Source organism: Ranitomeya imitator, chromosome 6, assembly GCF_032444005.1.
Source record: "Ranitomeya imitator isolate aRanImi1 chromosome 6, aRanImi1.pri, whole genome shotgun sequence".
Lineage (NCBI taxonomy): Eukaryota > Metazoa > Chordata > Amphibia > Anura > Dendrobatidae > Ranitomeya > Ranitomeya imitator.
In genome coordinates, this window is record NC_091287.1 from 184781429 (window position 1) to 184806341 (window position 24913).

A 24913-nucleotide genomic window follows, 5' to 3' on the forward strand; every position below is an offset into this window, starting at 1 on the left:
GTCATCGTTCATCATTTTTGTAATGCGTGTGTCCCTTTTGAGGATACGCAAGGCATAATCCGCCATGTGGGCCAAAGTTCCCGTTGTCAAATCTGCGGTTGTGCTTGGTTGAGGGGCAGTTGCAGGCAAATCTACGTCACTTGTGTCCCTCAAAAAACCAGAACCCGGCCTTGCCACGCCACCAATTTCCCGTGCCCCCGGGAAAGCTTCCTCATTAAAAATATACTCATCCCCATCATCCTCCTCATCCTCCACCTCCTCTTCGCCCGGTACCTCGTCATGTACACTGCCCTGACCAGACAATCGCTGACTGTCATCAAGGCTTTCCTCTTCCTCTGGTGCAGACGCCTGATCCTTTATGTGCGTCAAACTTTGCATCAGCAGACGCATTAGGGGGATGCTCATGCTTATTATGGCGTTGTCTGCACTAACCAGCCGTGTGCATTCCTCAAAACACTGAAGGACTTGACACATGTCTTGAATCTTCGACCACTGCACACCTGACAACTCCATGTCTGCCATCCTACTGCCTGCCCGTGTATGTGTATCCTCCCACAAAAACATAACAGCCCGCCTCTGTTCGCACAGTCTCTGAAGCATGTGCAGTGTTGAGTTCCACCTTGTTGCAACGTCTATGATTAGGCGATGCTGGGGAAGGTTCAAAGAACGCTGATAGGTCTGCATACGGCTGGAGTGTACAGGCGAACGGCGGATATGTGCGCAAAGTCCACGCACTTTGAGGAGCAGGTCGGATAACCCCGGATAACTTTTCAGGAAGCACTGCACCACCAGGTTTAAGGTGTGAGCCAGGCAAGGAATGTGTTTCAGTTGGGAAAGGGAGATGGCAGCCATGAAATTCCTTCCGTTATCACTCACTACCTTGCCTGCCTCAAGATCTACAGTGCCCAGCCACGACTGCGTTTCTTGCTGCAAGAACTCGGACAGAACTTCCGCGGTGTGTCTATTGTCGCCCAAACACTTCATAGCCAATACAGCCTGCTGACGTATGCCAGTAGCTGCCCCATAATGGGAGACCTGGTGTGCAACAGTGGCAGGTGCGGATGGAGTGTTTGTGCGACTGCGGTCTGTGGACGAGCTCTTGCTTCTGCAGGAGGACGAGGAGGAGGAGGAGGAGGGGGTGCGAACGGCTACAGACAACTGTTTACTAGACCGTGGGCTAGGCAGAACTGTCCCAAACTTGCTGTCCCCTGTGGACCCTGAATCCACCACATTTACCCAGTGTGCCGTGATGGACACGTAACGTCCCTGGCCATGCCTACTGGTCCATGCATCTGTTGTCAGGTGCACCTTTGTGCTCACAGATTGCCTGAGTGCATGGACGATGCGCTCTTTAACATGCTGGTGGAGGGCTGGGATGGCTTTTCTGGAAAAAAAGTGTCGACTGGGTAGCTCGTAGCGTGGTACAGCGTAGTCCATCAGGTCTTTGAAAGCTTCGCTTTCAACTAACCGGTAGGGCATCATCTCTAACGAGATTAGTCTAGCTATGTGGGCGTTCAAACCCTGTGTACGCGGATGCGAGGCTAAGTATTTCCTTTTTCTAACCATAGTCTCATGTAGGGTGAGCTGGACTGGAGAGCTGGAGATCGTGGAACTAGCGGGGGTGCCGGTGGACATGGCAGACTGAGAGACGGTGGGAGATGGTATTGTTGCCGCCGGTGCCCTAGATGCAGTGTTTCCTACTACGAAACTGGTGATTCCCTGACCCTGACTGCTTTGGCCTGGCAAAGATACCTGCACAGATACAGCAGGTGGTGCGCTAAATGGTGGTCCTACACTGCCGGAAGGGATGTTGCGTTGATGACTAGCTTCATTGGCCGAGGGTGCAACAACCTTAAGGGACGTTTGGTAGTTAGTCCAAGCTTTCAAATGCATGGTGGTTAAATGTCTATGCATGCAACTAGTATTGAGACTTTTCAGATTCTGACCTCTGCTTAAGGAAGTAGAACATTTTTGACAGATGACTTTGCGCTGATCAATTGGATGTTGTTTAAAAAAATGCCAGACTGCACTCTTTCTAGCATCGGATACCTTTTCAGGCATTGCAGACTGAGCTTTAACCGGATGGCCACGCTGTCCTCCACCAGGTTTTGGCTTTGCCACGCGTTTTGGGCAAGATACGGGCCCGGCAGATGGAACCTGTGGCGATGTTGATGCCTGCTGCGGCCCCTCCTCCTCCTCTGCTTCAGAACTGCTGCCGCCTGCACCCTGTTCCCCCAATGGCTGCCAATCGGGGTCAAGAACTGGGTCATCTAATAACTCTTCTTGTACCTCCTGCGCAACTTCGTCTGTGTCACCGTGTCGTTCGGTGGTATAGCGTTCGTGATGGGGCAACATAGTCTCATCAGGGTCTGATTCTTGATCAGCACCCTGCGAGGGCAATGTTGTGGTCTGAGTCAAAGGACCAGCATAGTAGTCTGGCTGTGGCTGTGCGTCAGTGCACTCCATGTCAGATTCAATTTGTAATGGGCATGGACTGTTAACTGCTTCACTTTCTAAGCCAGGGACGGTATGTGTAAAGAGCTCCATGGAGTAACCCGTTGTGTCGCCTGCTGCATTCTTCTCTGTTGTTGTTTTTGCTGAAGAGGACAAGGAAGTGACTTGTCCCTGACCGTGAACATCCACTAACGACGCGCTGCTTTTACTTTTACCAGTTTCACGAGATGAGGCAAAAGAGCTAGAGGCTGAGTCAGCAAGATAAGCCAAAACTTGCTCTTGCTGCTCCGGCTTTAAAAGCGGTTTTCCTAATCCCAGAAAAGGGAGCGTTCGAGGCCTTGTGTAGCCGGACGACGAACCTGGCTCCACAGCTCCAGACTTAGGTGCAATATTTTTTCCCCCACGACCACCTGATGCTCCACCACTACCACTACCCTCATTACCAGCTGACAATGAACGCCCCCGGCCACGACCTCTTCCACTAGACTTCCTCATTGTTTTAAAAACGTAACCAAACTAACGTTATTTGTTGCAGTCACACAACTTACACGGTGAGCTATAACTTCAGTATGATTTAGCTACCCCTTTACAGGTTGGTGAGACCACAGCGAAAATCAGGCCCAATGTTACACACTCTTTTTTTGGTGGCTGCAAATTAGAGAGATGCCCCACACGCAGGACTGTCACTGAAGCACAAATGTTAATATTAATGTCACACTATTATTTTTTTTTTATTTTTATTTTTTTCAGGAACACTTTAGAAACCCCCCCAAAAAAAAAAAAAAGATTTTTGCAGGGAGAATTTAGAAAACAAATGTAACAAACTATATGCTTTCTATGGGCCACTGAGTGAGAGATGACGCACACAGGAATCAGGAGTGGCACACAAGCCCAGAGGCCAATATTTTTCTACCAATGATTGATGGAGTTATTTTCTCTGGTAGATTTTGGAACCCAAATCAAGGAAAAAAAATGTAGGCTTTCTATGGACCACAATTGGAGAGAGAGAGAGAGAGAGAGAGAGAGAGATGGCACACCCAGGAGTCAAGACTGGCACACAAGCAGAAAGGCCAATATTAATCTCCCACTGTTTTTTTTTTTTTTTTTCAGGGAGACTTTAGAAAAAAAAATAATAAAAAAAATGTGATTTTATCAGGAAGAATTTAGAAACCAAATAAAATAAAATGATTTTTTCAGGGAGAATTTAGAAAACAAATAAAACCAAAAATAGGCGTTCTATGGCCCACTGACAGAGAGAGAGAGAGAGAGATGGAACGCTTAGTACTGGCACACAAGCCCAAAGGGCAATATTAATCTCCCTTTTTTTTTCCAGGGAGAATTTCTAAAACCCCAAAAAAAAAAAAAATAGGCTTTCTATGGCCCACTATTTGTGAGAGAGATGGGACGCTCAGGACTGGCACAGATGGCACGCTCAGGACTGGCACAGAAGCCCAGAGGCCAATATTAATCTCCCTTTTTTTCTGGTAGAATTTATAAAACCAAAAAAAAATTTAAATAGGCTTTCTATGGCCCACTATTTGTGAGAGAGATGGCACGCTCAGGACTGGCACAGATGGCACGCTCACAACTGGCACACAAGCCCAGAGGCCAATATTAATCTCCCTTTTTTCAGGGAAAATTTATAAAACAAAAAAAAAAAATAAATAGGCTTTCTATGGCCCACTATTTGTGAGAGAGATGGCACGCTCAGGGCTGGCACAGATGGCACGCTCAGGACTGGCACACAAGCCCAGAGGCCAATATTAATCTCCCTTTTTTTCAGGGAGAATTTATAAAACCCCCAAAAAAAATAAAATAGGCTTTCTATGGCCCACTATTTGTGAGAGAGATGGGACGCTCAGGACTGGCACAGATGGCACGCTCAGGACTGGCACAGAAGCCCAGAGGCCAATATTAATCTCCCTTTTTTTCTGGGAGAATTTATAAAACCAAAAAAAAATTTAAATAGGCTTTCTATGGCCCACTATTTGTGAGAGAGATGGCACGCTCAGGACTGGCACAGATGGCACGCTCACAACTGGCACACAAGCCCAGAGGCCAATATTAATCTCCCTTTTTTCAGGGAAAATTTATAAAACAAAAAAAAAAAATAAATAGGCTTTCTATGGCCCACTATTTGTGAGAGAGATGGCACGCTCAGGGCTGGCACAGATGGCACGCTCAGGACTGGCACACAAGCCCAGAGGCCAATATTAATCTCCCTTTTTTTCAGGGAGAATTTATAAAACCCCAAAAAAAATAAAATAGGCTTTCTATGGCCCACTATTTGTGAGAGAGATGGCACACTCAGGACTGGCACACAAGCCCAAAGGCCAATATTAATCTCCCACTGTATTTTTATCAGGGAGAATTTATACACCCCACAAAAAAAAATACAGAAAAATGAAAAGGCTTTCTATGGCCCACTATGTGAGAGAGATGGCACACACAGGGATGGCACTCTAGCAGAAATGCCAAATTGCCAATCTTAATCTCCCACCAAAAAAAAAACAAAAAAAAAAACAGGGAATGTCCTACAATTACTATCTCCCTGCCTGCAGTAATCTCAGCCAGGTATGGCAGGCAGCTACTATCTCCCTGCCTGCAGTAATCTCAGCCAGGTATGGCAGGCAGCTACTATCTCCCTGCCTGCAGTAATCTCAGCCAGGTATGGCAGGCAGCAATAAGGAGTGGACTGATGCACAAATGAAATAAAAAGTGTGGACAAACAAAAAAGATAGCTGTGCAGAAAGGAAGGAACAAGAGGATTTGTGCTTTGAAAAAAGCAGTTGGTTTGCACAGCGGCGTACACACAGCAATGCAGCTATCAGGGAGCCTTCTAGGGCAGCCCAATGAGCTACAGCGCTGAGGGGAAAAAAAAAAAAAAAAAAACTTCCACTGTCCCTGCACACCGAGGGTGGTGTTGGACAGTGCAAATCGCTGCAGCACAAGCGGTTTTGTGGTTAATGGACCCTGCCTAACGCTATCCCTGCTTCTGACAAAGCGGCAGCAACCTCTCCCTAAGCTCAGATCAGCAGCAGTAAGATGGCGGTCGGCGGGAACGCCTCTTTATAGCCCCTGTGACGTCGCAGACAGCAAGCCAATCACTGCAATGCCCTTCTCTAAGATGGTGGGGACCAGGACCTATGTCATCACGCTGCCCACACTCTGCGTTTACCTTCATTGGCTGAGAAATGGCGCTTTTCGCGTCATTGAAACGCGACTTTGGCGCGAAAGTCGCGTACCGCATGGCCGACCCCGCACAGGGGTCGGATCGGGTTTCATGAAACCCCGACTTAGCCAAAAGTCGGCGACTTTTGAAAATGTTCGACCCGTTTCGCTCAACCCTACTCATAACGATCCTCCAAACCAATCCGGTCTATCCATGGAGCTGGCGCTGAAAATAGAATCAGCCTATCGCACTTCTGTAGACATTAGGAGATGGCCTAGACAGCAAATCGGGCCACCACTTACATAGTACCTCCGTACCTGCATCATATCTCTGCGTCGTCCACCTATTCAACCATTGGGTTGCAGAGTTCCCATAAGCCGCCTGATGAGAGCGCACGCGCGTCACGGCACAGAACCACCCACATCATGTGACCGCAACATGAGCACGCTCAGCGGCGCCGCGTCCGTCACTCCCCCACACAGCACAAGCCACCGTACGAGAGCGCAGGCGCGCCACAGCCGAAACCAACCCGCATCACATGACATGACACGGGTGGGCCCAGCGATCTCGCGACCGTCACTCCCCCACAGCGTTAGCCGTATCACAGGAGTGCAGGCGCGCCACCCCTGAACCACCCAAACCACGTGACTGCGATGCGGGCACCCAAACCAATAGCGAACCTGCGAGACCGCTACCACAGTAGGTTGCCAAGGTGACGCTACTGAGCACATTAGTTTATCAGAGTGTCAAGGAGCCCATACGCATAGTAACAATGGATATAACCACAAGGGAGGAAGCACTCTAGTTTTGGTTTTACCTCTGCTGAGTCTGACTCCACAGAAGTTTCTAACAGGGAAGGAACCAGGAGATTACATTTTTTAGAGAGAGAAAGTGGACAAAACAAATCCAGGAGACGTGGCCACAGAGGGGGCCGGAAACACAGAAGATCGGGGCACACACAGAGAGCAACGTCAAGCGAAGAAATATACGATGAAAACGAGGAACACGAAGGACAATTAATGGATAACAAGGATCTAGTGGTAAATATTTCATCTGTTGCACTATCTGAGACTGAACTTAAAGTATTATCTAAAGGTCTGTCATTTTGCCCGTCCAGTAACCCTGATTGGTTTGCATTAGAGATTGATCTGCATGCCTTTTTTAGGAGGTTAAGACTATCGTCATATTTTTCTGATAAACCTAGTGATACAACTGTGACTACAGAGAAATCGACACAGGGTTTTTCTTTACGGGAGGTGGGGTTATATGTGAAAAGTGATTTCCAACCACCCAATTGGGACCACTTTGTGGAATCTTATATTAAATTGGTACAGAGAGACATTAACAAGTTAAAAAATACTTTTAAACCCCCGGGTAATCATAATATGAAATTGACCGATAAAAAGGTTTTGAAGGCATTAGCAGACAATACTTTGTTGACTATTAAACAGACCGACAAGGGTGGGGCGGTTGTTGTCATGGACAGTTTCAAGTATAGAGCAGAGATTTTGCGACAATTGGGAGATCATCGTGTTTATGAGAAACTTTCGTGTAATCCTACAACTCGTTTCCAGAAGGAACTACAACTTGTGGTCAGTGATTCCCTTGCCATGGGACTCATTGACCACAAGTTGTCAGAATTTTTGATTGTTGATACACAGGTTATACCGGTAATATATGTGTTACCAAAAATTCACAAGGATTTGTTTAACCCCCCGGTAGACCGATTGTATCGGGGAGGGGCTCTTTGTTTAACAAAACTGCTATTTTCCTGGATCGGATACTACGGATCTATGCTATAATCAGCAAGATCATACATTCGTGATACGATTGACTTTCTAAATAAACTTGATGATGTGACGGTGTCAGAGTCCACTATTCTAGCATCATTCGATGTTGTATCTTTATACACATCGATTGAGCATGATAGGACTTAATGCAGTATCATGTGCGCTATCGGGCTCTGACGTGGCCCCAGAATGTGCACGGCTTGTCCTCACACTGTTGGAATTCATCCTCAGGAGGAATTATTTTCTCTTTGGGGATGAGTTCTTTCTACAGTTTATATCTCAGGAAGGATATAATGGAACTAGAGAGAGTACAAAGGAGGGCAACAAAATTAATAAAGGGGATGGGAGAACTACAATTCCCAGATAGATTAGTGAAACTAGGATTATTTAGTCTAGAAAAAAGACGACTGAGGGGCGATCTAATAACCATGTATAAGTATATAAGGGGACAATACAAATATCTTGCTGAGGATCTGTTTATACCAAGGAAGGTGACGGGCACAAGGGGGCATTCTTTGCGTCTGGAAGAGAGAAGGTTTTTCCACCAACATAGAAGAGGATTCTTTACTGTCAGGGCAGTGAGAATCTGGAATTGCTTGCCTGAGGAGGTGGTGATGGCGAACTCAGTCGAGGGGTTCAAGACAGGCCTGGATGTCTTCCTGGAGCAGAATAATATTGCATCATACAATTATTAGGTTCTGTAGAAGGACGTAGATCTGGGGATTTATTATGATGGAATATAGGCTGAACTGGATGGACAAATGTCTTTTTTTGGCCTTACTAACTATGTTACTATGTTACTATGTTACAGTTGAGAGTCACTGCCATGGGGTCCAATGTGGCCCCAACATATGCTAACATCTATATGGCGGTATTTGAGGACAGGTACGTGTACAGTTCCAGCCTATGGCGCCACGTCAGAGCCTGGTGGCGTTACTTTGATGATATTTTTCTAATTTGGGATGGGACCTCGACAATTGGATGCGTTCCATAAATATCTCAATAGGGTGTATGTGGAATTACAATTTACTTTAACATACTCCACTACCCGACTCCAGTTCTTGGATACTCTGGTGTATAAGGAGGGTGACAAACTAAAGACAGACATTTTTGTAAAGGAAAGTGACAGAAATGGTTTGGTACTATTTGATAGTAACCATCCACGGAGAATGGTCAACTCCTTACTGTGGAGTCAGCTACTGAGGGTGCGGAGAATAGTGTCGGATGACACTGTGGTTGACCAAAGGTTGGATGAAATGTGTTTTAAATTTGTAAATAGGGGATATCCAAGGAAGGAGTTGGGTAGATTTAGTTTGAAGGCCCGTAATCTGTCACGTGAATCTATCCGCAAGACGAGTTCTTTAAAACGCACTTGTGAGCGTATCCCATTTGTGTCGACGTATAATTCAGCTAGCAGCCAGGTAGACAGGATTCTAAAGAGACATTGGTTTGGTCTACAACGTAATTTACCATCGATACCAGCGTTTAAATATTATCCTATGATGTCTTATAGACGGGGACGCAATCTAGGTGATAGTCTAGTTAAATCTGACATTGGGACATCTAAAATTTCAATTCAACAGACTTTGAGCACACCCCGAAATGGAAATTTTCTATGTCTGGGCTGTGCTAGCTGTAATAATATGCTTAAAGGAGAGTTTTTCCATCACCCTCATACGGGTAAAAAAAATCTTCTAAAAAGAACGGTATACCTGTACTTCGAGTTTTGTTGTTTACATGATTACGTGCCCTTGCGGGTTGGCATATGTGGGGGAGACCACAATGGAAGTGAGGGCCCGAATCAGTCAACACAAAAGCACGATTCGGACAGGACTCACTGATTTGCCAATCCCTAAGCATTTTTTGGATAATAAACATTCAGTTAACCAACTACGTTTTAGGGTAATTGATAGTGTTCCGGCTTTAAGAAGAGGAGGAGATAGATTATTAATACTTAGGAAAAAGGAAATGAGATGGATCTATACTTTGGGGACATCACAACCCATGGGTCTAAATTTGGACTTTAACCTGCAGGTATGCATCCCAAAATAATTCTATTCCCCTCTTTGATATAGCAGAGTCATCAGTGTTTTGGTTTTAATGCATTGATCTATTATGTTTTTATCATAAGTGTTTCACTTGTTGTCTTGTTTTTCCCTGATATAGGTAATTGATGTGACAGTTGGTGGAGATCCTTGGAAAATACCATATTTTTCGGCTGGTTTGGAAATGAATTAAGTAGTGACATGGTATATTTGCCGTTAATCCATTGTCTCCCGACTGCCCCATTTTAACATTTTATTGCTTACATGAGTTTTTGATTTTCTGTTTTGAGTAATATGTTATATCCATTGTTACTATGCGCATGGGCTCCTTGACACTCTGATAAACTACTGTGCTCAGTAGTGTCACCTAGGTCACCTTGGCAACCTACTGTGGTCGCTGTCTCGCAGGTTCGCTATTGGTTTGGGCGCATGCGCGCAGTCGCTGGACATGCCCGCATCGCGGTCACGTGGTTTGGGTGGTTCAGGGGTGGCGCGCCTGCGCTCCTGTGATACGGCTAACGCTGTGGGGGAGTGGTGGTCGCGAGTTCGCTGGGCCCGCCCGTGTCACGTCATGTGACGCGGGTTGTTTTCGGCTGTGGCGCGCCTGCGCTCTCGTACAGTGGCTTGTGCTGTGTGGGGGAGTGACGGACGCGGCGCCACTGAGCATGCTCATGTTGCGGTCACGTGATGTGGGTGGTCCTGTGCTGTGACGCGCGTGCGCTCTCATCAGGCGGCTTATGGGAACTCTGCGACCCGGTGGTTGAATAGGTGGACGATGCAGAGATATGATGCAGGTACGGAGGTACTATGTAAGTGGTGGCCCGATTTGCTGTCTAGGTCATCTCCTAATGTCTACAGAAGTGCGATAGGCTGATTCTATTTTCGGCGCCAGCTCCATGGATAAACCGGATTGGTTTGGAGGATCGTTATATGAGCACTGACATTGGCAGTTTGTTACCATGGATATGACAATGCTGGATTCTGATTTGCTCAACGGAAGATAAACACTGCATTAATGTTGTATTTTGAAATGATTTTACAATTATCTATGTTGCAGGTGTCTTTTTATTGATCACTGTGGACCTTATATTTCTCTGATGTATATTTTATGATTTATTTTTATAAGCAATTAGCAGCTGGATGGTGATTGGTGCCCTGCGTGGTATCCACACTATTTAAGCTGGCATTTTGTACCCTTGTGTATGCTTGAAAAAGACCAGGTTCTGGTCGAAACGTTGCTGTTTCATGGTGAAATAAACTTTCTTTTTGATACTACTACACCCGGCTGGAGCACTGTTCATCTACTTTTGGACTGTTACAGGAGTTCTGTCTTAGCTCTATAATGCCATGTACATAAAACAGGCAGCCAGAAAAATGTATATATGTTACTTCCTTAAACCACTTTCAGAACCCTGAAGTGATTAAAAGAAGTGAGAAAAGCAGGTACATGTGTAGCTCTGCCTAAATCCCTTCCGCTTCACCTTGCCTGTCTAATCTCCGGCCCAGGACACAGGCAAGTCACTGGTACAGTGCATAGAAGTTAGGCACCAAAACCCTAATCTTGCCAATAAATCTCACCCCCTACTCCTCTTTACGGACTGAACATGCTCTAGTGTTATATGATACATGGATGGGCCATGGGGGAGAGATCTACGACTATGGGAGAGCAGTAGAGGGAGAAAGGTGTTCGGAAGGATGGGATTACTGTGTGTGCAACAGCATGCACAAAAGCAATGAGCCCTGATCAATGACTCCATGCCCATCATCCCAGCATAGAAATTCACATGTTTGTGCCTCATGTCAGATTCCAGAGCCAGGAACTTGGGGATAATATGACGTGACATCACTGGAAGTAAAGAGATTCGCAGGCAGGCATTATGTGATCAGGAGAGCATCTTGGGTCACTAAAAGATTTGGGAAAGCAAATTAATTAACAATAGACTTCAAAAGGAGTTAGCACTACTTTATAAGGATTGGAATGAACATTGCTGTTTAACTTACACTCTTCCATCTTTTGCATGTAGAAAACAAGCAAGTTAGAGATTTGTTTATACTCCAAAAAAGACATTTTTAATGGAACACGTTGATCTGATTTTTCTGTTACATCAGGTTGGTTTGTTTCCATAGCCTCTTCTTTGTGATACGCACTTGGGTTGTCATCTTCCCCTGTGATGATAAATAATCAATAGTCAAGTGGAGTGAAAATGTGCTGAAGGTAAGTGGTATGTGGAAGATCAACATTTCTTTATTTTTTTTGCTGCAGCCAATCGCTGGCCACAGCAGTCGTGTGTTGCTCACTGCTGCAGTCAGTCATCAGGTGTGTCAGACACATGCCTGTTGCAACCTGAAAATTACCAGCTCGGTTCCCATGCAACATTCCCAGAAAACCAGAGATCGCCAAGATGAGCATGCATTGTGTTAATGCCAGTTGAATGTGGGGGTATGAGGATATGGGGGTAGAAGAATAGGAGGATGAAGGTGGTTGTGGAAAACTCCTAGAAACATTTACAGACATTTTCTGTATTATGCTGTAAAGAATGGTAACACTATAGTCTTGGTACTAGTTGCACAGTTTTCCAATTGATCAATTAAAATTGATTGTGTATGACTGTTTATTAAATGTATGTGTAGTTTTGCTGGTGAACCTGCAATACACTGCAACCCTATCACTCAATTTACATTTTTTTTTTCAAACCACTAGGGACTGTACACATGTTTTTGACAGATTAGAGGAACTGTATTTTTATGCTGCATTCACACATTTCTGTGAAATACAGGAAAAACCCCATAGAATTCAAAGAAGGTTTATCAGGATACAGAAAAAAAAAAAGACACGGCAAACATGAGGAACTTAGAAGGGGTTTAAGATTAGGCAACTATAACCTCAGATGAACAGAAATTATATATGTCAATAACAAAAACTAGGCCAAACTGTTGAAGCTCTGTGTAACATATTAAAAGTACACAATATGAATCAATAGTTATAGCAACTAAAGATTGTTCTAAAAGCCAAGTACTTGTTTTCTAGAAAACTATCAATCTTTGAAAATTCTGGATGAATTTGACCAGCTCATTGCAAGGTTGCTTAAAGTGAACCTGTCAGCAGGTTTGCTAAGTAAACTGCAGGCATTATCAGGTTGGCAGTGGTAAACAGATTTAAATGATGCCTGAGGTGAAGAAATCCATCTTGTGGTTCTTGTATAATCAGTGTTACAATTTTCAGCTAATGATATGCCTGTGCTCCAGGGCAGGACTGTAGGCAAAGTCTTATCTTCCTGCTTAATGTCAGAAAAAAACAATTAAATAATCTGCCTACAGTCTTGCCCCAGAGCACAAGCATATCATTAGGTAAAAGCTTTTGACACTTATTAAGCAAGAACCACAAGATGGATTTCTTCACCCCAGGTATCATTTTAATCAGCTTAACACTGTCAGTCTGACAGTGTTTGTAGTTTACTTAACAAAATCCTGGTGACAAGTTCGATTTAAGTTGACTGAGGTTGGTCAGCATAGGCAATGTTTGTTTAAGGTCCAACCATAGAATCTTAAAAGGTATGAGGTCTGTTTTTGACTGGGTCACTGAACACCTTTGATTATATTTTGCTTGCAATTTTAGTGTAGATTTTCTAGGGTGCATCGGATCATTGTTCTGTGACATGACCCAGTTCAGGCTTTAGCTTTTGGATAGGTGTCCTCACACTCGACTCTAGAATACTCTGGTAAATAAATGTGTCAATTGTTAACTCAATGACTGCAATGTGCCCAGGTGTTGTGGCTGCTAAACCAGCCTAAATTATCACCTCTCCTTCCAGAGATATAATTTGTCAGAACTTTCTTATTCCCACAAATTCCTGATATCACAGGCAGGGAAGGTCTCGAGTACCACCCGCTGTGATCTTTGGAGCAAACAGCTCTTTTCTGCCCCCCCTATTGTCCAGACAATTACACGATTGGCTGACGATCAGCGGAGAAAGCCGCAGCCTGTTTGCACTACTAGGCCGGCTATTGGAAAACTAACGGTAAGTGTATAGCATATACACCTCAGGATTTCAACGCATGGAATATGTGTATACACCTCGGTATGCTCACTGCTAACTCTCCGATAACCCCAGACTACTCGCCGCCACTAATCTGTCTTGGTCGATTATGGTAGCTTAAGTCTTCGAGGCATAGTTTGCAGAACAGAAGGAACAGAGCTAGTAAATTTCATATTTAATCCAAAGGGAGGTAGTGCTTATTAAAAAATATACAAAAGATTTTACAAAGGGGGCAAAATAATACAGCATAAACAGTTGCATAAAATAAAAGGTATTAACAGGAGAACTTACTACACCAATCACAGAGACGATTCAGTTTAGCCGAAGGATATCGATTCGATTTGGCTGTCAAATTGGATCCCTGCATACAGGATATGTAGCGCTCTGCACAAACACTAATGATAATTGGGATTGATCTTTTATCAGACCCAGAGTCCCACCCACACCCCCCTCCTGTGATGACCTCACAAGGGCCGGTTGTGGGCTGGTCTCAGCCCTCCATGATTTTAAGAAATCCCAATTTATGCAATAACTCCTCATAGTGCGATCACAGAAGTTTAAGACTGATGTCATCTTTTGTATCGGGATTTTATCTACGCTTAGAGACCAAACGTGGCACAGCTAGTGTTTATATGGCCCCTATGGATTTGGGGCCTTTTGGCAGGGGTTAGAATTAAAAGAAAATATGTGTATCTTTGACTTGTCATGCCAGTGCTGAAAATGTGCATCTCATTAATATCTGATGTATAGACATTCCAATATTCTATATTTTCTCCTGGAGACATACGGTCTGTGTTTCTCATTATAACTGCAGTGACCATGGCTATTTGTAAAGGTTGCGAGATCTCTTTTGATCCACTCAAAATATGATGAGACTTTTCCTGTCTATTGATCTATGGATAATAGACATACAGGTCCTTCTCAAAAAATTAGCATATAGTGTTAAATTTCATTATTTACCATAATGTAATGATTACAATTAAACTTTCATATATTATAGATTCATTATCCACCAACTGAAATTTGTCAGGTCTTTTATTGTTTTAATACTGATGATTTTGGCATACAACTCCTGATAACCCAAAAAACCTGTCTCAATAAATTAGCATATTTCACCCATCCAATCAAATAAAAGTGTTTTTTAATAACAAACAAAAAAACCAACAAATAATAATGTTCAGTTATGCACTCAATACTTGGTCAGGAATCCTTTGGCAGAAATGACTGCTTCAATGCGGCGTGGCATGGAGGCAATCAGCCTGTGACACTGCTGAGATGTTATGGAGGCCCAGGATGCTTCAATAGCGGCCTTAAGCTCATCCAGAGTGTTGGGTTTTGTGTCTCTCAACTTTCTCTTCACAATATCCCACAGATTCTCTATGGGGTTCAGGTCAGGAGAGTAGGCAGGCCAATTGAGCACAGTAATACCATGGTCAGTAAACCATTTACCAGTGGTTTTGGCACTGTGAGCAGGTGCCAGGTCGTGCTGAAAAATGAAATCTTCATCTCCATAAAGCATTTCAGCCGATGAAAGCATGAAGTGCTCCAAAATCTCCTGATAGCTAGCTGCATTGACCCTGCCCTTGATGAAACACAGTGGACCAACACCAGCAGCTGACATGGCACCCCACACCATCACTGACTGTGGGTACTTGACACTGGACTTCAGGCATTTTGGCATTTGCTTCTCCCCAGTCTTCCTCCAGACTCTGGCACCTTGATTTCCGAATGACATGCAAAATTTGCTTTCATCAGAAAAAAGTACTTGGGACCACTTAGCAACAGTCCAGTGCTGCTTCTCTGTAGCCCAGGTCAGGCGCCTCTGCCGCTGTTTATGGTTCAAAAGTGGCTTTACCTGGGGAATGCGGCACCTGTAGCCCATTTCCTGCACACGCCTGTGCACGGTGGCTCTGGATGTTTCCACACCAGACTCAGTCCACTGCTTCCTCAGGTTCCCCAAGGTCTGGAATCGGTCCTTCTCCACAATCTTCCTCAGGGTCCGGTCTCCTCTTCTCGTTGTACAGCATTTTCTGCCACATTGTTTCCTTCCAACAGACTTACCATTGAGGTGCCTTGATACAGCACTCTGGGAACAGCCTATTTGTTGAGAAATTTCTTTCTGGGTCTTACCCTCTTGCTTGAGGGTGTCAATGATGGCCTTCTTGACATCTGTCAGGTCGCTAGTCTTAAGGTACCGTCACACTTAGCGACGCTGCAGCGATACCGACAACGATCCGGATCGCTGCAGCGTCGCTGTTTGGTCGCTGGAGAGCAGTCACACAGACCGCTCTCCAGCGACCAACGATCCCGAGGTCCCCGGTAACCAGGGTAAACATCGGGTAACTAAGCGCAGGGCCGCGCTTAGTAACCCGATGTTTACCCTGGTTACCATCGTAAAAAAACAAACAGTACATACTTACATTCAGCTGTCTGTCCCTTGCCGTCTATTTCCTGCACTGACTGCTGGCCGCAAAGTGAAAGCACAGCACAGCCACAGCGGTGACTCACCGCTGTGTGACTCACCGCTGTGCTGTGCTTTCACTTTCACTTTGCGGCCAGCAGTCAGTGCAGGAAATAGACGGCAAGGGACAGACAGCTGAATGTAAGTATGTACTGTTTGTTTTTTTACGATGGTAACCAGGGTAAACATCGGGTTACTAAGCGCGGCCCTGCGCTTAGTTACCCGATGTTTACCCTGGTTACCAGTGAAGACATCGCTGAATCGGTGTCACACACACCGATTCAGCGATGTCTGCGGGGAGTCCAGCGACGAAATAAAGTTCTGGACTTTCTTCCCCGACCAGCGACAGCACAGCAGGGGCCTGATCGCTGCTGCCTGTCACACTGGACGATATCGCTAGCGAGGACGCTGCAACGTCACGGATCGCTAGCGATATCGTCTAGTGTGACGGTACCTTTACCCATGATGGGGGTTTTGAGTAATGAACCAGGCAGGGAGTTTATAAAAGCCTCAGGTACCTTTTGCATGTGTTTAGAGTTAATTAGTTGATTCAGAAGATTAGGGTAATAGGTCGTTTAGAGAACCTTTTCTTGATATGCTAATTTATTGAGACAGGTTTTTTGGGTTATCAGGAGTTGTATGCCAAAATCATCAGTATTAAAACAATAAAAGACCTGACAAATTTCAGTTGGTGGATAATGAATCTATAATATATGAAAGTTTAATTGTAATCATTACATTATGGTAAATAATGAAATTTAACACTATATGCTAATTTTTTTAGAAGGACCTGTACTCTTTGGTCACCTGGGCATAAAGAGAAATCCTTGCATTTAAAGGGAACCTGTCACCTGAATTTGGCGGGACCAGTTTTGGGTCATATGGGCAGAGTTTTCAGGTGTTTGATTCACCCTTTCCTTACCCGCTGGCTGCATGCTGGCCGGAATATTGGATTGAAGTTCATTCTCTGTCCTCCGTAGTACACGCCTGCGCAAAGCAAGATTACCTTGCACAGGCGTGTACTACGGAGGACAGAGAATGAACTTCAATCCAATATTGCGGCCAGCATGCAGCCAGCGGGTAAGGAAAGGGTGAATCAAACACCTGAAAACTCCGCCCATATGACCCAAAACTGGTCCCGCCAAATTCAGGTGACAGAGTCCCTTTAAATTAAGCGGCTTAAAATCTCTGTACACTGCATTTTACATAAAGGCAGCATGGAGTGCTAGCTCCTGCCTCCTCAGGACATATGGTAGAGGAAGAAAAAGGAAGGGGGGATATGAGGCACCTCAAGTATTTAAGTATTTTCTATGACACCTCCTTTTATACTTGAAAAACACGCCAGTCCGGTGTCGAAACGTGTCGTGGAATAAAAACCACTTCTATTGCAGGATCTTGATATCAGTAGCTCAGCCTAAAACAGTGATTTATTTATTTGTGACAATTTCCTGTAGAACGTTTTAGGGTGTTCAAAGATGCAATTTACTGTGTGGCACATGAGATGTTGAAGATTTTGAGATTCTAGTTCTGTGTAGAAGGAGGAGACATAAAATTTACTGGGATCTTTTGATTTAATGTTTTATAGCCTCAGCATCTAAATGTTGGGAATATTTTTCAACTAAGGTGGAAAAAGTTTATATAGTACAGTCCACATTGTGCCTGTCTGGAAGTTGTATTTGACCACTGTTTGGCAGGATCTATTTGACAAATAGTATTCTTCATTCTCTGTAAGGTAAAATGATTCAGTTTCTCAGTGGTGGTCTGATTTAATTACTATGTGTTCGTATTCTTTGATCACAAATTTTTGAAGCTAAACGTTTGTATGTAGAAGGTTTATTAGGAACACTAACAAGTGTAAAAGTACATAAGCTGCAATGAGTTAATAGAGCCAATTTCTCACAAGCATTTTTGCTGAGTATTTTCATATGCCCAAATGCAGCTTATTACAGTTCTAGCAAAGTGGATGAGATTAATATAAAAGCTAATGTTCGCTTTAAATAAAAAAAAAAACACGCTGCCAGGATGTGCAATTTTAAAATCTGCAGAATATCAATTTCTCTTGCTGTAAAAATGTTTTATTTGCATATTTTCCTCAGTCTTGAAGATGTGGAAAATACACAGATAAAAAGCAGTACAGACCCATGTAATCAGCACATTACTATTAATACGGTTTTATCAAAGGTAGATTACTGGGAAATCTGGAAGTTTCCAAGACAAAAGTAGTTTATTTCAAACATGACTGATCAAAACTATAAAAACCTTCAGCATAAAACTCAATATGCATTAAAAAAAAAGCAATAAAATAGTAAGTAATCGTACATCAGCTAACTGGCACAGAAATGCTGTGGAACATCTGTATCAAAAACGCAGCCGATTCTCATTGAGGCTTCATATGTTTCATTGCTACTTTCCCACAGAGCATAGGGTGATGAGACTTAAATACAGTCCTGAAATGTGCTGGACTCACACCAGCATATGGCATCAGATGCGAGATGATTGGATGCGATATGCCAATGACCATCGGCTCCTGCTCTGCTGCACCCTGTATATCAGAGCATTGCATTAAAAATGGTATTTAGCCAATTGTTTTCATTGAAAGTATTCAAAAACACAAAATTAGCTTAATACATTTATGTGGAACTCTAGAAATCTGATAATGAACATTCCTAACATGTCATTTCTACTGCAGATGTCACAGTAGAAATTTTGCGGTAAGTCTTAAGGTACAGTCATACTGAACGATATCGCTAGCGATCCGTGACATTGCAGCGGTCCTGGCTAGCGATATCATTCAGTTTGACAGGCAGCAGCGGTCAGGATCCTGCTGTGATGTCGTTGGTCGCTGCAGAAAGTCCAGCACTTTATTTCGTCGCTGGACTTCCTGCTGACATCGCTGAATCGGCGTGTGTGACGCCGATTCAGCGATGTCTTCACTGGTAACCAGGGTAAACATCGGGTTACTAAGCGCAGAGCCGCGATTAGTAACCCGATGTTTACCCTGGTTACCATCATAAAAGTAAAAAAAACAAACACTACATACTTATCTTCAGCTGTCTGTCCCCGGTGCTGTGCTTCTCTGTACTGGCCGTCAGCGCCGGAGAGCCGGAAAGCAGAGTGGTGACGTCACCGCTCTGCTTTCCGGCCGCTGTGCTCAGTCAGTGCAGGAAAGCAGAGTGCCGGGGACAGACAGCTGAAGGTAAGTATGTTGTGTTTGTTTTTTTTACTTTTACGATGGTAACCAGGGTAAACATCGGGTTACTAAGCGCGGCCCTGCAGCGTCACTTAGTGTGAAGGTACCTTTAATGGCATAGCGTTCCAAAAATGCATTACAAATGATAAAATCTGTGGCAACATTCTCAGCCTAAAAAATTGATATACTGCAACTTTCAACTTCCCAGTGCCAGTCAATTTATGCTGTAAATATTCTCTACATCACATGTATGGGATTTCAAAAGTTAAGGGATTTTCAAGCTTAAAGCAAAAAAAATAAATAAAAGTTAAAACTGCTGGAATTAGAAAGGCAAGCAACTTGCAGATGGATAGTGGACTTGAGATCAGAATGTTTTTTTAATATTTAGCCATCGGCTCTCATCCCTAGAAGAATTGTCAGTATCAGTAAGCAACTGGGGCCATTTGTCACAGCTGGCCGTCAGCCCACTTTAAAGAAAAAGGGCTGGCTTAGCTACTGAAGTGAGAAGATTTCTAGACATATAATAGCTGGCTTGGCCATTACATTGAGTAGTCAACCAGCCTCATTAATACACAGCTCTAACCACATCCTAGCACAGGTTATCCCCATAGAAGCAGAAAAAAGCTTTTTGGCCTTTATATGCAAGTACTGTAGTTTATATATTGAAGGTTCGATGTGAATACTTTTCTGCCCAATGATGACAAAAGGCCCCACAATATATTGATGGTTAAAACTTTAGTAAATTTGGTCATTGTATGCTCTGAAAAATCCACAGTCCAACCATAGAGCATCTTAATCTTTCAGTCCAATACATTATTGTGCAACAGTGTTGAATCTGCGGTATGAATAATATTCAAATTGCAACCTAAATAGAAGGTGAGTGCAAGACTGAGTGAGTGGGAATCGATGAACTCATTTGATTTTCTAACAAGTCAAATGTGGGAAAGTGTGACATATATTTATAGATTACATCTCCAATCATATGATAAGAACTTTACACTTTTTCCTAAAATGAACAGCTGTTATATTGAGAACGAAATTATGTTCCAGACGATAAAAACTTGTTCATATTTTCCAAAATGTGATATATTTATTATTAAGGATAGCTAAACCATACCTTCCACAATCTTTTCTTCATCTGGATCAAAACTGACATCTGGTGTGTCTACACGAATTATGGATTTGTTCAGCAGTCTGAAGGCTTCTTTCACATGTTTTGGTTGAACCTGAAGTTTGCAAAAATGTTCAACAGTGTCCCATTTCAGTAATAGTCAGACTCATAGCATTATTTTCTTCTAAGCCAGACAACAGCTACCAAATGATTTAGACTTGGCAAGACTAGTTACCTCATCGGTGCAGTGCATGCGAGCCATGCTTTCAGATAATCGGATCAAACTTTCAAGCTGCCTGACTGTAATTCTCCATGCAGATTTTGTGACACCACTACCATCACGCTGTCGGAGGCGCCGATATTGTTCAACAATGAACTCTTCTGCTTCCTTAATTATCTTTAGATTGCAAGAAAAAAGATTGTAAGCATAAATATGAATAAAAACCAATTTACACAACACTGGAGATGGCGAGAGATAGATGGAGGGAGAATCTGTCAAAAGGTGAGATACATTATTGAGCAAATGAACAAACTACGGTACTTTTAAAGTTCATGTCTTAGTGTTACACAGATCCTCTCTCTTGACCATTTTACCCGCAACTGACAAAATTTGATGAATTCATGACTGTCAGACTATTTTTTTTTTTAAAGCAGGTATTGTGGGTAATTCCAGTATGCAAAGTGTCATAGGTGCTAAAGGGAGAGAAGCTACCACATGTGGTTCAATCCCACAAAAAAAAAAACTAAAAATAAAGCTCATGCAGCATAAAAAAGTTACGGTAGTTAGGTGGAAAAACATCACTTGCTGCATATGGTAACAATAGACCAGTCAGTGTGTGCCCATACTGACTCCTCTCTACTGCAGAAAGGGTATCAGAACTGGACTATAAATGTATAATTGTAAATAGCCCGATTTCATTTCAAGATGCACTATTGTAAAAAGTCAAACTTAGGTCTCATTCAGAAATCACATTTTGACGCAAGAGTGCTATCCACGTTTTCCACGGACAGCACTCGTATTTGTGATGGTCTATGGTACCATACAAATTTCTGTGATTTTATTTGCAAATGAGTGGTCCGCTGGAAATTGCAGTGACGTGTCAAATTTTGATCAGACGGTTGAACATTGGATGTCTGAATGAGGCGTAAAAGACATTGTGATGCTTTAAGCCAGTGTTTCCCAAACTCCAGTCTTCACAGCCTCAAAAAGAGCATGATTTCTGGATTTCATTGGCATTACAGAGGAGAGTGTAGGGAGGAGAGCCAAGTTAATGGTCTCTCCTGCGTGTCTGGGCCGGAACCGGTTGGGGCTGTCACCTGTGTTGCAGGGGGAAGAGATTGCTTCCCCCTGTACGGACACCGTACGTACAGCAGCAATGGGGCGGGTCAGACTAAAATAGCAGTTTGAGCGGGAAGACAGGACAATTGGTGCAGACTGAGCTTTGAGTAGAAAGACGGTTAACTCCCTCTTCACGGACCCACACCCGGTAGCTGTGCCCATACCCCCAGCTAGCTAGACTGTCAACGTGTTCTACCCTCATCCAAGGAAGACTTCCTCACCAGGTAGCAACCAGGATAGAGTATGTACCTTCTCTCTGCTCACCACTGCAGATACATCGCTTAGTTCCATCCTTGCAGTGCTCGCTAAGGACCGGCCCGTGCCTGTGTCCGCTGGACTTTGTGGTCCTACTGCTGCCTTGCTCACTGAACTCTCTGCTTCTTTTCCTGTGCCTCCGACCATCACCTCTGCCTCACCGTGCGCACAGAACAGGAGATTGCATGTCAAAGAACCCAGAGGTTTCGTCGTCGCAAGGAGAAAGTGCATCGCTCATCTGCAGGACCGGATCGGAGACATCTTGTGCTGCCTGAGGCGCCGCCGAGGGATTTTTTTGCCACCTTCCTCCAGCGCACAGAGACCGATCAGTTAACCTGTTACATTCTTTTTTGCATTTGACCTTTTCCCCATCCTCCAATCACATCATTTACCCCTCTGCTTGTATAATGACTGCTCATATCTATATAAAGAATCTGTTAACCCTTGCTCTGCTTCCTGTGTGTCACTGCATCCTACTCACCAACTGGCATCCTACAAGAGCACTTCCGACAATTTCTGATGCCTTGATAATTGCATCAGCTGTGTAATGGTAAAGAAATCCTTAAAACATGATGTGTTGCGGGCAGTGTGGACTGAAGTTTGGGAAACTTTGCTTTTGGCAGTGAAATGCTGCTAAACCTTGTGCTCTCATAAAGGGAATAAATATCCAATAACTGGATAAAGACTCTAGTGGAAAAAGGAAAAAATTTAATCCATAACTGACAGTCAATGATGTCCATAATTCACACACACAAAAAGTTAGCCAAAGAACCAAAACATTCATGTGAAGTTCCATATTCTAAGGAATCTTCAAAAACAGACTTCTAGTACTGCTCAACTGAGGAAATTACTTCAAAGAATTTTATTTTGCAAAGTCAGGGACTGCATGCACATGTTGCAGGCTGATGAAGCTGGGCTTAACAGACATTTATTTGTTGGAGTATGCTATGCTTCGGCACTATTTTGAGCAAACAGATGGTGCTGTGTTAACCATTATAGTGCACTATAAAGAGGACCTACAGATTCTACAAATGTTGTGTCATATTTCCCAATATCAATATTTGCTGATGACGCAAATGACTGCTATATGTTCTAAGTGAAACTGTTTCTTCTCCAATGATGTCAGTGTGCCAATTCTGCTGAATGAAATATGAAACATGATCTGAAAACACTGTAGTATGTATGCAAATCTGTAAAAAACGATCCCCAAAAGGATTGTGCTTCCTGCATAAGGAAATGTATACTTTGTTTTCAGCTTATGAAAAAAAAAAACTTATATAGTTAAATCAAAATGTACGAATATATATTTTGCTATCAACATATATTTTATTCTGACTACTAAAACGATTGGTGCAAATTTCATCTTTACAAATTCTGCAAAGTCAACCTATAAAAGCAGGGGTTGATTAAGGGTAGCCAGGGCCCCGGTCTGTTCAGACACTGTGGGCCCCCCCGATCATGCGACGGGGGTCATGCGACAGGGGTCATGTGACGGGGGTCATGATATACCCGAACCAGATTATTCCAGAAATATGGCCGGGCCCTACTCTACTGTAACCTATTAAATATTTGTTAAAATCTGCAATACAATTTAGGTATATTTTGACCAATAATATCACACACAAGGAACAAATACCAACGTACCATGGCCAGACCACAAATTACAACCACAGTGATCGAATAATATCACATACAAGGAACAAATACCACCGCACCATGTCAAGACCACATATTACCACCACTTGGTGACCAAATAGCACATACAAGGGACAAATACCACAATACCATTTCCAGACTACATATTACCACCACATAGTGACTGAATACTACAATACTGATCAGTAATGAAAAACAAACAAAACACAATACTATCACCATAAGTGCCAGTATTCACAGGAGATCTGTACTTAGTATGCAGTGTCTGTGTAGAGGTAATACAGAGATCACTAGTGGTATTATACACAGGAGCTCTGTATATAATGTATAGGTAATACAGTGATCACTGGTGACATTGTACACAGGACTTCTGTATATAGTATACAATGTATAGTGTCAGTGTATAGGTAACACTGACTCACCAGTAACGTCTCTAGGTGAAGTCCTTCATCTTTCATCCAGCACAGACCACCATAATTTCTTCCAGCCAGGACTCGTTTCTGCAGGAAATAACACAGTTATCACAAGCTCCGCTTGCAGAACACATTACTTAATTTTTCACAACTTCTACATCACACCAGATGAAGAAAAAAGGCGATATAGTATCACTCTGCACAGTAACGCGACCGCCCCCCCCATTTAAAACAGTATACTCAAAAAATAAAATAAATACATCACTGCAGTAATAATATCCCTTAATTAGACCCTATGGTAATAATATTCCCCACCCTGGCCCCGTTTATCTCATTCCTGGCTCCAGCCATATGTTCTCGCATCCTGCCCTCATGAGTATCGATTCTACCCCATATGATCTCCACATCCTGCCCCATCTGTCTCCATCCTGCCCCATGATACAATCCTGCCCCATGTCTTTCATTCTGCCCCGTGTCTCCAGTCATGCCCCGTGTCTACATTCTGCCCATGCCTCCAGTCCTGCCCCCAGTGTGTCCAGCAATCTGCCCCAGTGTGTCCAGCATATTGCCCCAGTGTGTCCAGCATTGCCCCCAGACAGTGTGCCCAGCAATCTGCCCCAGTGTGTCCAGCATATTGCCCCAGTGTGTCCAGCATTGCCCCCAGACAGTGTGTCCAGCAATCTGCCCCAGTGTGTCCAGCAATCTGCCCCAGTATGCCCAGCATTGCCCCTAGTGTGTCCAATCTGCCCCAGTATGTCCAATTGTCCAGCATTGCCCCCAGTGTGCCCAGCAAACTGCCCCAGTATGTCCAATTGTCCAGCATTGCCCCCAGTGTGTCCAGCAATCTGCCCACAGTGTGTCCAGCATATTACCCCCAGTGTGTCCAGCATATTGCCCCAGTGTGTCCAGTATTGCCCCCAGACAGTGTCCAGCAATCTGCCCCAGTGTGTCCAGCAATCTGCTCCAGTGTGTCCAGCAATCTGCCCCAGT

The 24913-nt window shown here is 43.8% G+C and overlaps 1 protein-coding gene across 1 annotated transcript in view; it reads right to left on the bottom strand.

Moving 5' to 3' along the window:
• The window catches only part of LOC138643633 (maternal DNA replication licensing factor mcm6), a 332741-nt gene that overhangs the window by 19860 nt on the left and 287968 nt on the right, over nucleotides 1–24913 (bottom strand). The window contains exons 13-15 of the mRNA XM_069732489.1: nucleotides 20496–20657; nucleotides 20267–20375; nucleotides 11463–11627 (exon numbers count right to left, since the gene is read on the bottom strand). Of these exons, the coding sequence (XP_069588590.1) occupies nucleotides 11463–11627; nucleotides 20267–20375; nucleotides 20496–20657 (436 nt within the window). The remainder of the gene's footprint in view (nucleotides 1–11462; nucleotides 11628–20266; nucleotides 20376–20495; nucleotides 20658–24913) is intronic.